We start from the raw sequence: 14,878 nt of genomic DNA on the forward strand, positions 1-14,878 counted from the left end.
TGCCTCCAGGTGCTTGCCTGCTGTGGCACATTGAGCAGGTGGTTACTTCCCTTGTCCCAGCTCCTCATCTGTAGAATAAGACAGTTGGGCTACGTAACCTCTGAGCTCCTTCTACTTCAGGATTACCTCTAAAGCTATGACACTATGAGGCTCCTCTCCAAACATTCAGTGGGTCTGGGGATGTAGTGGGCTTTTTTCTTATTTACTTCTCTGAGTTCTCCATCTATAATTTGCCTCTTGGATCTGGGTTCAAATTCTAGCTCTGCATTTTAATACTTATATAGCTTTGGGGAGTCATTGTAGCTCATTTGGTCTCAGTTTCTTTATCTGGAAATTGCCGATCACTTCCAGCTCTAAATCCATGGTCCTTTGACTGAGATCCTGCTTGACCCACCGCACTCTGCCTGGCAGTACCAAATGGAGACCATCGTTAGATAGTTGGGGTCGGGAGGTACTCACCAGGGTCTTGTAGTCAATCTGCTGTCTGATGAGCTTGTCTTCACTCAAGGAATACCGGGCTTCCCCCGTGATGGCATCGATGGGACCCTTCTCCATCTGCTGCTTGATGGCACAGAATAAGGAGAAGAGGGGCTCCCCTGCACATTCCTGTGAAATAGAGGGTTATTGGGATAATTGGAGCTGCTGGACTTTAGGCAATGTGTGCATGACCCAGAATCCTGTATCTGCTGTGTATCCCCACTTATAGCCAAACAGATGTTGCTACTGGGATTCTCTCTCCTATTCCTACTTCTTTCCTTTCTTCTAATTCCCTCTCTTCCCAGTCCTCATCTGTTCTGATTTATATCTATATTATCCATCTCTGCCCCCTGCCCCATTCTTGTTCTTAATGTTCTTTCTCTTCCTTATTCCTCTCTCCTCTTCCCTTATCCCCTCCCTCTCTACCCCTTTTCTGGGTCCCGCATCCCCGAGGCTTTCGCTGTATTGCAACTTCCCTTAGGAAACAAGTTAATAATTGGCAGCCAAGTGGTTCTCAACCTTCCTGCCACATCATTAGCTTATCTGCTGCCAACATATTGCCTCTTTGTACCTGCTTGGGGCCCTTATCAGCCCCATGTTAGGGCTGAGGTGGGAGAGAAGGAGTAGAGGGGGCTGGGGAGGGAAGAGGAGGAGGAGGGGAAAGGGAAAGGGAATATTAGAAGTGCTGCTCTTAACTGAAAATGGGAATGTGGTCCTAGGGATTCACCATCATGACTTTTCAGGGACTTCCTTTATCTCCTTCTCTTCAATATGAAAGTAGTCAGGAGGGAATAAATGTTTTTTATCTTCCGTGTTTTCTCTTTTCCTTCCCTTTTTTTCCTCTTCTGTCTTCTATCTTTAGAAAAGTTTTACAACTTCCCCCGCCCCAAATCAGCACACTAAGGGAATCACTCATGTGCTTGACATTGCAACCTAAGTTCTATATAATTTGGGGAAACTCAGGGCACACTAAGAGGCTACAACACCCTTTATGAAGCATCATTATGAGATGCTAAAGGCTTTCTTCTCTGGGATATTCAGGAATATATTCCCTTTGTGTCAGGAAGAGGTCTGGCCCTTTCCTGGTGAAAACTGGGCCATAGAATAAAATAGGAAATGGGCTAGAAGGAGAGGGGCAGTGACTCAGTGATTAGAGAGAATGTACAGGACATTGCATAAAGGCAGAAAATAATAGGGAAGGGTATCGGTCACCTGTGAAATACTGATGCCGGTCCCTCTTACCTTCAGGAACTTGTAGAGGAGGAAAGTGAACCAGTTGGTTAACATCTTCTCAGCCACTGACTCCGTCCTATCCCAGTCCAGGGGAACAAAATAGAGCAAGAAAAGAGGAAAAGGTATTTGGTTAGTCTCACTGGGACCAAAGAGAAAAAGAGTGACTGGTTTATGGCTTGCGTCAGATCATAGATTTAGAGCTAGCAGGGGATCTTAGAGAGCATAAGTGTAATTTTCCTCTCCCTATTTTGCAAAGGATGAATTTGAAAGAAATCAAGTGATTGATATTATTAAAGAGGAAACATTGGTATGTGGGTCCTCCTGGTTCTGAGGCCATTGCCCTACCTATTGTGGCAGAAATATCAAATAGAAGTGGGGACCACTAATCCATAAAGATCTCTGATGGCTGCACACCAACTTACATTCAAAATGTATTATATTTTTCTTTATTTTGCTCAATATTTTCCAATTACATTTTAACCATGTTTGGGCTGCAACTCTGCATGTGGCCCATTGATTACATGTTTGACAACTCTGTTATGCAACCTGTAATGTATGTACAAGTTCCAAGATGCTCCATTTTCACACATCCAATGTCTTCCCACAAGACAGGGACAGAGCAGTGTTCCATAGTGGAGCATTGATGCAGAATAAGATATATTCTTCTTTGGGGGAAAGAAAGAAAATTGGGAGGAAGACTGATGCGACAGAGCATTACTAACCTTTCTATTTCCTTTTTCCGGCACAAAGGAAAGTATAAAATAACAGTGTGATCTTTGACCACCTGTAGAATAGCAGGAACAGTAGTAAAGACAGCAGAATAGCTGGACCAATCACAGTAGGCCCTAATAGCCAATTTATAGCCTCACTTCAAAGATTCCCAGGTTGTGGAGAGATACTAAAAGATCATTCAATTTTACACAAGACAATGACAAATCTGAACTATTCCTAGACATAGAAAAATATTGAGGGCTTCCATGAATGGCTATACTAGAACATTTCTTGGGAAACCCATTTCTGAGTTGAACCATCTTCGTGATCAGAAAATTCTCTTCTAAGGCTAAGTCAAATCTCTGTGCTTTAGGTTAAACTCATTAACTATTTTTTCAGACTCCCAAAAACAAAAGATGCAACACTGATTTCATTTTTATAAGATCATAGGCTCATGGATATAGTTCTGGAAGAAGTCTTAGGAGGCATTTAGCTTCCTTGTTTTACAGTGAGGGAAATTGAGGCTCAGAGAAGTGAAGTGACTAGCTCAAGTGAAAAAAATCACTAAACCAGGACTTGAATACTTGAGTCTCTTGACTCTAAGTATGGTGTTCATATTTGTCTAAATCCTAGAGGGCTCCACTTCTGTTGATTCCCTTTGGGGTGGACAGAATTCAGTCCTCGGATGTGCTCATGGGAAGCACTAGGGGAGGGGTGACCAAGTCTACATGGGGCCATGGGCATTTTAAAGGTGCACTGGCCAAGGAAAATGCCAAGATACTAGAATAAAGGAAGGAATTTGGAAACAGAGATGGAGAAAAAAGCAGGGAAGTATTTAAAAAGTGGGACTGGAGAAGAGGCCAGGAAAAAGAAAGTAAACAGGAGAGTCACCAAAGTTAAAAGCAGAGAAGATGTTGGAGGAAAGCAAGATGTCAGGGACAGTGGAAGATACACAGATTCAGAGAGAAACATGAGAAAATTGACAGGGGGAGCTAGGCTAGGCAGTGACAACCCTAGAATTATGGCAGTGGGTGGCCATTTGGTGAAAGTAAAACAAAAATCAAAATGATCTCTTGCACAAACTCTTTTTTCTGTTTCTACTCCCAAATTAGTATGATTGACCCAATTCATGCCTGCTTCTTGATGCTATGTAAGGTTTTGCTCAGAGGAGCAAGATCTTAAAGTGAATCTTTTATGAAATCCCAACTTGTTTGTTAAATCAAGACAAAAGCCTGGAGGTATTGATAGAGGAGCAGAGATACAAGGGCATTGATTAAATGGATTGACAAAGGTAAAACAAAAGCATCCTGGTGACCTGGTAATGAGAATGATGGATTTAGAATCAGGAAGACCTGAATTTGAATCTTGTCCCAAACACTAGTGTGGTGATTTCACTTAACCTCCCTGTGCCTCGTGTTCCTCATTTGTAAAATGAGGATAATAATAGCACCTACCTGGTAGATTTGTTTGTGGGGAATCAAGTGAAAATATATATGCAGAGGTCTTTGCCAACCTTGAAGTCTCATCATATAAATGTCAGCTATTGTTGTAAAATATGAGATCAATAGTTTCTTGTTGGCTGATTTGAAGTAGAAATTAAGGAAGGGGAGAAATGAAAGGATTATGGATGATTTGATCTGGTAAGAAGGAGGCAGAATGAAAAATTTTAACAGTATCTTCAAGTGTGTCAAGGGTCAAGGCAAAGGGAGACTAGTGGTCAAATGATGTTCATTTCAGATGAGATGTAGAAAACGAGCACAAGTTTTCTCCTATGACCTTGCCCAATTTCACTTTTACCCCTGTGTGGAGTTTCCAAGTAGATGGAAAAGTGAAGGCTAATTCAATTTAACAAACATTTATTAATGTATCTACTGTGTGTAAGGACCTGTCTTATGGGCTCAATTTAAAAAAAAAGACAGAAAATGACATAGTTCCTTCCCTCAAGGAGATTACATTCAGAACTGCATTGAACAAGTTATACTGGAAAGAGTTTAAATCCAATCTAAACTAGACCGTCTTGGCTATGAGAAAGGGGTGTGTGTGATGAAGGGTTAATGTGGTATCTCCTTCAATAGAATGTTTAAAAATACTATAGATTTTTAACTAAGAAGAACATTGGATGTATTTAAACATTGGACCTGTATTTAAATACTGACCCTACAACTTATTTGCTGTTTGATTTTTGGTTTATTTTCTTTGGGCTTCAGTTTCCTAACTTGTAAGATGAAATAATTGTACTAGATAAACTTTAAATGGAGCACCTAGGGAAAGGGCAGAGGCCCTAAAGTTAGGTGGACTGAGTTTAAATTCAGCCTCAGATACTAGCTGTGTGCCCAGGGACAAGTCACTTTAACCCTGTTTGTCTCAGTTTCCTCATGTGTAAAATGAGCTAGAGAAAGAATTGGTAAAGTACTCCACCATCTTTGCCCCCCCCCCAAAAAAAATAAAAAACCCAAATAGAGACATAGTTGAAATAATGAAAAATAACAATCCCTTTGTACTCCAACTCATGATTATATGAAAAGACATGTATTATTCTTGAGTGAAGAGGAAAGGTCTCTAGATGACTACCGAAGGTCCTCTGAGGATCTGAAATGTTAAGGTTCTACCAAAAAAAAGAAAAATTTGAGAGGAAAAGCTCAATGGTGTTCCCTTTAGCCAGAGGGGACCTAGATGAAATGGAAAACAGATGAACAAAAATAAAAGAGAGGAAAGAATATTACATTCATAGCATATTTTAAGGTTGCCAAGGACTTTTTTTTTTTAAGTATTCTTATACCCATTTTACATATGAGGCTCAGTAATTGACTTGTTCAAGGTCACACAGGAAATAAATTAACAACTGTTGGACCATGGACTTGAGTCCAGCTCTTCTGTCTACAGCTACAGAGCTTTCTCAACAAGCATGCTTAAGAATGAGATACAAGTCCCATATTGAGGGAAGACTGCAGGAGTCTTCCGCCCCTAGGCAAATACAAGATTAAATCCTCCCAGATGGTTTGGGGGGTCTCGGTTGGGGAGAAACCCTCCTGCCGCCCCTGGTTTGGCCGTTTCCCTCCCCACACCCTTCACCTTCGGAGCAGCAGCTTGGGGTGGTTTTTGCTCTCCAGGTTCTTGTCGATGAGATCGGCCAGCAGCTGCTTGAGCACGTCCGTCGCGTACTCCAGCTTGCTCTGCAGGACCGTCATGATGAGGGAAGCCACGTTGCCCCGGTCCCGCATGGAGAAGCTCCGCTGGGACTCCAGCGTGCGGATGAAGGACAGCAGAAACACTTTGTTGTTGATGAGCTGAGCAAAGAGCTTCAGGCCCTTCTCCACGCGCTCCTGTCGGTAGCCCGGCACCTAGGGAGGGAGGAGAAGGATGCCCTGTGAGACACCTCACTCACCTGTTGTGGGGACCACTGGCGGGCTCAGTGTGATCACCGGTAGTGGGAACAACAGGCTGTGTTAGGTGGACATTGCGTAGTTCTGGAAAGATGCCATTGCCGTCATCTGGATGCTCCCGTGATTAGTCCTTCTTACATTCAAATTATTTTGTGCTATTTTATATATTATTACCGCTGATTGGGTCATATCGGACCCTTCACGACCCATATGGAGTTTTCTTGGTAGTCACTGGAGTGACTTGCTATTTCCTTTTCCAGCTCATTTTACAGATGAGGAAACTGAGGCAAAGAGGCTTAACCTGATGCCGGTTCTGGTACTCTATCCACTGAACCACCTACTCTACACTTATTTTTATAGGTGTTTTATCTTCCCAATAGCAGACAAGCTTTATTAGGGAAGAAGCTGTTTGCTTCCACTGTTCCTATCCCTGGCAATAAGCAGAGTAGCTAGCAGATAGATAATAGAGTTGATGATAGCTAGCATTTATATAGCACTTACTATGTGTCAGACACTAAACTAATTGCTTTATAGATATTATCTCAATTGAGTCTTACAACAACCCTGTGAGGCAGATGCTATTATTAGTCCCATTTTATAGGTTCAGAAACTGAGGCAGAGTGAAAGGATTTGCACATAGTTATAAAGCTAGGACTAGATTTGAACTCAGGTGTTCCTGACTCCAGATTTAGCACTCTCCTCACTGTTCCACCCAGATGCCCCAGATGCTATGTATCTTGAATTGAAATGTCATGGGGTCCCCTTCAACACTCAAGCCAGAATTATTCCAGAAAGGATCCCAATATATAATAGATTGCCATGGCTTCCTCTGGGCAAGCTTTGGTCTCCTAGGGGCTAGATGCTAGATAAGCATCTTCAGTTTTTTTTATTATAGCTTTTTGTTGACAGAACATATGTATGGGTAATTTTTCAGTATTGTCCCTTGCACTCACTTCTGTTCCAACTTTTCCCTTCCCTCCCTCCACCCCCTCCCCTAGATGGCAGGCAGTCTCAAACATGTTAAACAAATTAAAGTCTATCTTAAATACAGTATATATGTATGTATTTATACAGTTCTCTTGATGCACAAGAAAAATCAGATTTAGAAATAAGGTAAAACTAAATCAGGAAGAAAAACAAAAAGGGCATTTTCAGTTTCACAATCGGCTGACTACGACAAAACATTGGGTTTGGTATCAAGATAAGGGGTTCTGGTCCCACCTGTGCCTTTAAATAGCTGTGTGACATTAGGCAAATCATGTGACCTCTCTGTGCTTTAGTTACTTCATCTGTCAAATGAGGGGATTAGAACAGAATGCTTAAATAGCCCTCTCTTAGAAAAAGAAATTGAATAAGACAACAAATAACCCACTTTAAAAAAAATCTTCATGACCAGATGGGTTTACAACTGAATTTTACCAAACATTTAAAGAGCAACTAATTCTAATATTACATAAATTACTTGGACAAAGAGGGAAAGAAGTACTATCAAATAACTTTTATGACAGAAATATGATGCTGATACATAAACCAGGAAGAGCAAAAACCAAGAAAGCAAACTATAAATCTATTTTCGTAATTAATATTGTTGCAAAAATTTTAAATAAATTGCTAGCAAAGAGATTACAGTAATTTATCATAAAGATGATAGGTCGGATTTATATCATGAATGCAAGGCAGGTTCAATATTAGGAAAACTATCAGTATAACTGACCATAGCAACAACAAAACCAACAAAAATCATATGATTATCTTTATGGATGCAGAAAAAGCTTTCAACAAAAATGTAACCCATTCAAATTAAATATACTAGAGTGTATAAAAATAAGGAGAGCTTTCTTTAAAATAATAAGTCATATCTATCTAAAACCATCAACAAGCATTATCTGTACTGTGAAAAAGCTAGATGCCTTTCCAGTAAGATCAGGGATGAAGCAAGGATGCCCATTATCATTATTACAATATCACTATTACAATTTTATACTAGAAATGTAGCTATTGCAAAAAGAGAGAAAAAATTGAAGGAATTAGAATAGGTAGTGAGGAACCCAATTTTTCAGTATTTGCAGATGACATGATGGTATGCTTATAGAATCAGCTAAACAACTAGTTGAAATAAGTAACAACTTTAGTAAGTTGCAAAATGTAAAAATAATTCCCACAAATTGTCACCATTTCTATATACTACCAAAAAAAGCCAGCAAAAAAGAGAAATTCCATTTAAAATGACTGCAGACAATATTAAATATTTGAGAGCCTATCTGCCAACACAAACTCAAGAATTATGTGAACCCAATTATAAAACACTTTTCTCACAAATAAAGCCAGATCTAAGCATTTGAGAAAATATTAATTGCTCATGAGTAGACTGAGCCAATATAATAAAAATGACAATTCTACCTAAATTAATTTACTTATTCAGTGTCATACCAATAAAACTATCAACATTTATTTTATCGAGCTAGAAAAATAATAAAATTCATCTGGAAAAAAACCAAAAGGTCAAGAATCAATTAAAATTGCTTAGAAGTATCAGATCTCAAACTGTATTATAATGTAGTAATCATCAAAACAACCTAATACTAGATAAGAAATAGAGTTGGCTAAGAAACAGGTCAATCAGTGGAATAGATTAGGTCATAGTAGTAAATGACCATAATAATCTAGTATTTGATAAGCCTAAAAATCCAAGCTTTGGGAGCAAGAGCTCACTATTTGACAAAAAATTCTGAGAAAACTAGATCTCAGTTCCCACATCTTTAAGAGGAAGGTTGGACCAGGTGATCTCTATGGTTCCTTTTTACTTCCGAGCTAAAGTACCCTTCTAGACTAAACATTGATCATCACTAAAATGAAGAGAAAAAAGACCAAGTTTGACCTTTTCCCATGTCATAGAAGATGACAACCGTGGCCTTGAGATGAGAGGGGTCTTAGTAAAAGAGTGAGCACTGGACCTGGAGTCAGGAAAATGAGGATTCAGAGCCACGTTCGACACTCAATAGCTATATGTTCTTGTGCCTCAGTTTCTTCCTCTATAAAAACAAGGGGAGGGGCAGCTAGGTGAACAGAGCACCTAAGTAAGTTAGGAGAACATGAGTTCAAATCTGGCTTCAGATACTTAACACTTCCTAGCTGTGTGATCCTGGGCAAGTCACTTAACCCCATTTGCCTCAGCAAAAGAAAAAAAGAAAGAAAGAAAAAAAGAAGGGGGTTGGACTAGAGAGTTCCCCACAGGTCTGGCACCTAAGAGTATCCAGGATAGTAATCCTCTCCATGTCAACTTCTCTGTACCTGTTCAGCTTTTGTTTCCTTTGCTGCTTGAAAAGCAAAAAGTAAAGTAAGCCCTGGAAGGAGGCAGTGGAAGAGATCAGAAATAAGGTGGATAGTGACCAATTGTGCTGGCCTTCCCTGTTCCTATAGCTCCAGCAACACCGTTTGGTTCTGGTACATAGCCTTCCCTTCCCAAAGCTTTGCCTCCATCCTGTTTTCTCCAGTTCCCTCCCTACTCCCAGACTCTAGAGGCCAGCCAGCCTCAAGGTATCTCTCAGAGTTCCAGAAAAGGAGTCTACGTCCAGCATCTGCTTCCCTTGTGCTTAGTCTTCAATGGCACCCCCTTCTACCACAGGAACTGATGCTATTAACTTTCGATAGCTAGAGAAAACAAGAGTACAGATAGTAGTGACTTTGATGTATCCTCCACCCCTAAGCTTAAACTTAACCATCTATTTACCTCTTTTTTCTTTTTATCTACCTGGCTTCCCCCCTAAATCACTCACACCAAATTTCCCAAAGCTCTTACTATTGATTGACCATGAGAATAGGCTCAAACTGAATCTTGACTTCCTTCTTCTGGAATAGTTCCTCCCAGATCCAACTCATAGCATGGGGGATTCAGAAAAATCTGTTTTTCAAATTCCTGGCTTTGCTATTTATTATCTCTGTGACTGTGGACAAGTCACCTGAATTTCCGAAGTTCACTTTCTTTATCTATAAAATGAAGTCTTTCCTCTAAGGTCCTAAAACGTATGGTATTCTATTCCCTAAAGAAAAGGTTGGTTTTCAAATGAAGAAGATATATCATTGAAATCCTCACATCTGAAGTGATAGAGAAAAGAGATTACATTAAGTTACAGGTACTGAACCATTGACATGACTATAGTTGAATGATTCAAACCATTGAATGGATCAGTGCTGACCCACAGGGGGGTTTCCAGTGTTTGACACCAGAGATATATCCATAGCTCTTCTCTGTTAAACACTTTTACCAGACACTTGTGTGAAGACATGATCTGGTATGCTTATTAAATCTAAGTACGAAAGAAAGCAGAAATTGATATGTTGCATGACAGAATTTGGATACTAAAAGATCTCATCATGGTGATGTAATGCATACAGGTTAACGAGAGGATGTTTAATGGGGATAAATGTCAAATCCTCCATTTGGGTTCAAAAAATAAACTGCACAAATAGAGGAAATAAAAGACCAAGCAAGAAAATTATGTGTGAAAAACCCACAAAATCTCTAGGTTTTTGTGTATGTGTGTGTGTATGTGTGAACGGTAAGATGCCTTGAGCATAATAAGTGTTTAATAATGTTGTTTGAATTGAATAATGTAACATGGCAACTGAATAAACAGGTAATATGATCTTGGGCTGAATTAATAGAAGAACAATATCTAGAAAATGCAAGGTCATGATCCTGCTATATTTTGCCTTTATCAGACCACATCTGCAGCATTATTTAGTTCTAGGCACCACATTTTGGCAGGAACACTGAAAAAACTAGAGTAGGGTGAACAGGATGGAGAGGACACTTAAGATCATATCATATAAGAATTATTATCAAGGATATTCAGCCTAGGGAAGAGAAGATTCAAAAAGAACATGGAGAACAAGTATTTGAAGGGCTGTCACTTTGAAGAGAGATTAAACATTCTGTTTGCCCCTGAAGATCAAATCTAGGAACAATAATAAAAGGCATATTTGCACTCAATATAGAAAAAAAAATCTCAACAATCTAAGTTATACAAAAAGAGAAATCAGGAGGTATTGAATGCATGAAAACAAATTTATTAAGTGTATACTATATATCAGTTACTGTAAAAATCAACACAAAATGAGGCATTTCCTGACTTTAAGGAGTTATATTCTAATACGGGGAGAAAAGACATAAATAGGAGTGGTGCTCAGAGATGGGAGTTTGAAGCCGGGGAGTCACAGGGATGGTGAATAAAGTCAACAGAGAGAAGACTATCATATCCTTTTCAGAACTAATGGTGACTTTTATTAGAGTAAGAAGTAGAAAGTGGTAGGAGCCAGAAAATGTGTTTTGGGGGAATTAGAGATGCCTATCATAGGCACCTGGATAAAATGTGTAACACGGTCAGGGAGAGTGGGGCTAAAAATGGTGAACTAAATGTATTTTGTTCACTCATCTAATCCAGGACAAGAGTGGGTTTCTGGTCACTGGAGAAGAAAAGATGAAGGCATTTTACTTTTATTATAAACTCAGGTGTTGGACTTTATACTTATTTGCATAAATTTTCATCTTATTAGATTCTGACCAACCCTTCTAACTCAATGCTCTTGACCCAGGTCTCATGAATTTTGATATATATATATATATATATATATATATATATATATACACACCTATATGTTGATAATTGTATATTTCAATATAATTGATTTCCTTTGTAATCCTATATATTTTATTTTATGGATTTAAAAATATGATTATGAGAAAGAAGCCATAGATTTCAGAACCTGCCAAAGGGCTCCATAACCCCTAAAGGGGAAAGAACCTCAATTCTAATTTGTGAAAGGATGTTGTGGAGGGAATTTGTACTCAGAGATAAGTTAGACCAGCTGACCTCTGAGATATCTCTTCCAGTTTTCTGAGACTCTGAGAGACTTGATAAGCCTGAGCATAATGGTGTAGATGAACACATAAACAGACCAGTAGATAAATAAGTATTGAAGAAGGAAACACAGCACACAAATGGGTAGGCTCCACTCTAGTCCTCTAAGTGTTCCTCTTAAGCCCAAGGTATGCACATTAGTGAGTTCATGGGTTTTTATTATGAATGAGAGAAGGTTGAGCTTCAGATTACTCTGCAACCCTTTTGGAATATTTTTGTTTCCAGAAAGTCAACAGGGTGGAACTAAGGAGGCATGTGGGGGAAAAAATTCAAGCAAGGAAAGTGTGATTCAAAGCTCCCTAGCTAGAATGCTGAATCTCACATCACCTCAGGCTAATGTGCAGCAGCAAAAGTTTATTTCTGCTCATGTCTGCAAGCAATTAATTAGCAAGTTTATTGGAAACTAGAAGGCCACATAACCTGCTCCAGACAGAGCCTTTTCTTGACAATTAGCCATCTTGTGGGCTCCTTACTATGGGAAATAGGAGCTGAATAGGAATAGATTCTATTTTAACTCCTTCATGGTCAAAGACTTAGTAGACAGACTCTCAGGGAAAGGTTGAGAGAGAAAAGTAAATTAAGTAATCAGCAAACAAACAAACAAATTAAAATAAAATTTCCTGATTAAGACAGTCAGCAAGTCTTTATTGAAGTGCTTAGTATATATCAGGCATTTTGTTTGGGGCAAAGAGTTCACAATCTAATGGGAGAAGCAACATGCAAACAACTATGTGCATAGAAGATATATAAAGGCTAAATTAGATATATTCAACAGAGAGAAGGACTAACATTAAGGGGATTTGGGAAAGGTTTCTTGTAGTACGTTGTATTTTATCTGAGACTGAAAGGAAATCAGGGAAGAAGCCAGAAGGCAGAAATGAGGAGGGAGAAATTTGTGGGTTTGGGGCACAGTCACTGAAAAAATATCCACAATCAAGAGATGGGGTATTTTATCCAAGACACATTTAAGAGTCCAGTATCATCGAATCAAAGGCAAGTGAGGGTTAGTGATGTATAAGAAGATAGGAAATGTAAGTGGGGGATAGGTTATGAAGGGCTTTGAATGCCAAACAGAGGGTTTATATTGATCCCAAATATGATGGAAAGCCACTAAAGTTTATTGAATGGGGGGCTGACAGGATCACAACTTTGTTTTAGAAATATCAATTTGACAGGTGAGTAGAGGATAAACTGGAGGTAGGGGAGAAATTTATGGCAAGGAGATCTCCATCCAAATCATCCAGCTGTTTCCATTAGGTGGATGAGGGTCTGCTCCAGGCAGAGTGGTGAGGGGAAAAAGGGGGCATATAAGAGAAATATTTCAAAGGTAAAAATTTCAAGATTTGGCCACAGATTCTATATGGGGCGTGAGAGTGAGGAATCAAAGATTATACCTCGGTTGAGAACCTGGCTTACTGGGAAGATGGAGGTACCCTCAACAGTTAATAGGGAAGTTAGGAAGACGATAAGGTTTTGGGGAATGATAATTGGTTCAGTGTTGGCTGTGTTGAATTTAAGATGTCTAATAGGCAGTTGAAGATTCCCAGGGAGGGGAAGATATAGGTCATGTAGGGAATGAAGGTGATACAGATTTGTAAGGACTAAGGTATGTGGTCTGGTTGGGGAGGATGGGTAGGGGGTCTTTGTATGTGTAAATGTGTTAGCATTTTACAATTATGATGTGCAGATTGTATCTCTGTCAGCTTGCTATAGGTTGGCAAAACCATTATTACAATTCCAACATAAGAATTCTCAATATAATCACCTCAGTCTTCCAGGTTCCTCTAAGGATCCCAGTGTATCAAGTGAGTTTATAAGGATGATACTAAGGGTGATCCAAACATTGCAAATATATTTTAGATTTTTTCTTGTAGAAGTATAGAAGGGTCAAACAATAATAATTTGTTTGTTACTCACATCTGATTGAATGGGAAAATTGAAAAGGTAGTCCTTTGGATTTGTTTTCAAGTTGGTGTCTCCAGGACAACATCCTGGAGATCAGTGTTTGGCCTTGGGCTGACAGTTTTATTAGTGGTTTGGGTATACTTCTTATAAATTTCCCCTTCTTTTTGGAGACAATTGTAGTGTAACAGAGCAGTCAAGGTGAAGTTTAAGGCCTGGGATTTCTGTAGGAAGGTCATCCTTGAGAAGAGATCTTTAGTGACTACCTAGGTTAACTGTGAATTGTAAAATTATTATGCCTTTTTCACAGATTAAGGAATTGACAGCCATGGAGATGATGTGCATTGCCAAAGATTGCATAACTAATAAGTAGGAGACTAGGGACTCTCAAACCCAGGCTTTTGACTCCAAATTAAGTTTTCTGCCAACTCTATCAGGCGCTTTCTTCTACTATGGCTAGATTTCATTTTCTACTAGGCTAGCCTTCTACTATGGCTAGATTTCATTTTATACCAGCAACAACTTCTTGGACCACAAATGAGAACAAATAATTTTATTCAATAAACATTTGTGAAGTACCTACTGTGTGCAAGGGATTGTGCTTGGTATGAAGGTAACAGAGGCAAAAATGAAATAGACTTTCCACTTATGGAACTTGTATTCACTGATATATATGGACCATTAAAATGAGAATTGGAAAAAATGAAAAAGGGGAAAAATAAGCTACAAAATGAAAAGGAAGGAGGGAAAGGAAGTGGAAGAGAAAAAAGCATTTATATAATACCTACTATGTGCATGCCAGGTATTGTGAAGGAAGAGGAGAAGAAGACAAAAAGAAGGAAAGAAAAAGGTACGCTCACCGAGAAGTGGTAGACATATTTGTCTCAGGTACCTCTGAGTGATGTCCCTGGAAGCCCAGTTCCATTTCCTTGTCTAGACACATACACTACCAAATCCAGACAGTTCAAATCTATAACAGCCTAATGTTTGTGGCTACATATCTATTTTACATTTCTATCTAATTCAGTCCCTCCATTCATTTAATATAGAGCGAGCACCTAGCATGGGATGGGCAGCATCTGGAACATAGAGGTATACAAAATATCATCCTCGCTTGCAATAATAACAATTCAGATTTATAGAGTGCTTTCAGCAAAGCAGTTTGTTCACAATGAGTATGGAGGTAATTCAACTATACCCAGTTTACAGATGAGACTTTTCAGGCAAGTGATTTTTCCATGATCACTTAAC

At 39.1% G+C, this 14,878-nt stretch overlaps 1 protein-coding gene across 2 annotated transcripts in view; it reads right to left on the bottom strand.

Annotated features, from left to right (window-relative positions):
* The window catches only part of PLXNA4 (plexin A4), a 636,841-nt gene that overhangs the window by 60,673 nt on the left and 561,290 nt on the right, over positions 1-14,878 (bottom strand). For both annotated transcript variants that reach the window (XM_003771610.3, XM_031939072.1), the window contains exons 22-24: positions 5,494-5,762; positions 1,720-1,786; positions 460-606 (exon numbers count right to left, since the gene is read on the bottom strand). In XM_003771610.3, coding sequence (XP_003771658.1) covers positions 460-606; positions 1,720-1,786; positions 5,494-5,762 — 483 coding nt within the window. The remainder of the gene's footprint in view (positions 1-459; positions 607-1,719; positions 1,787-5,493; positions 5,763-14,878) is intronic.

Source organism: Sarcophilus harrisii, chromosome 5, assembly GCF_902635505.1.
Source record: "Sarcophilus harrisii chromosome 5, mSarHar1.11, whole genome shotgun sequence".
In the NCBI taxonomy this organism is placed as follows: domain Eukaryota; kingdom Metazoa; phylum Chordata; class Mammalia; order Dasyuromorphia; family Dasyuridae; genus Sarcophilus; species Sarcophilus harrisii.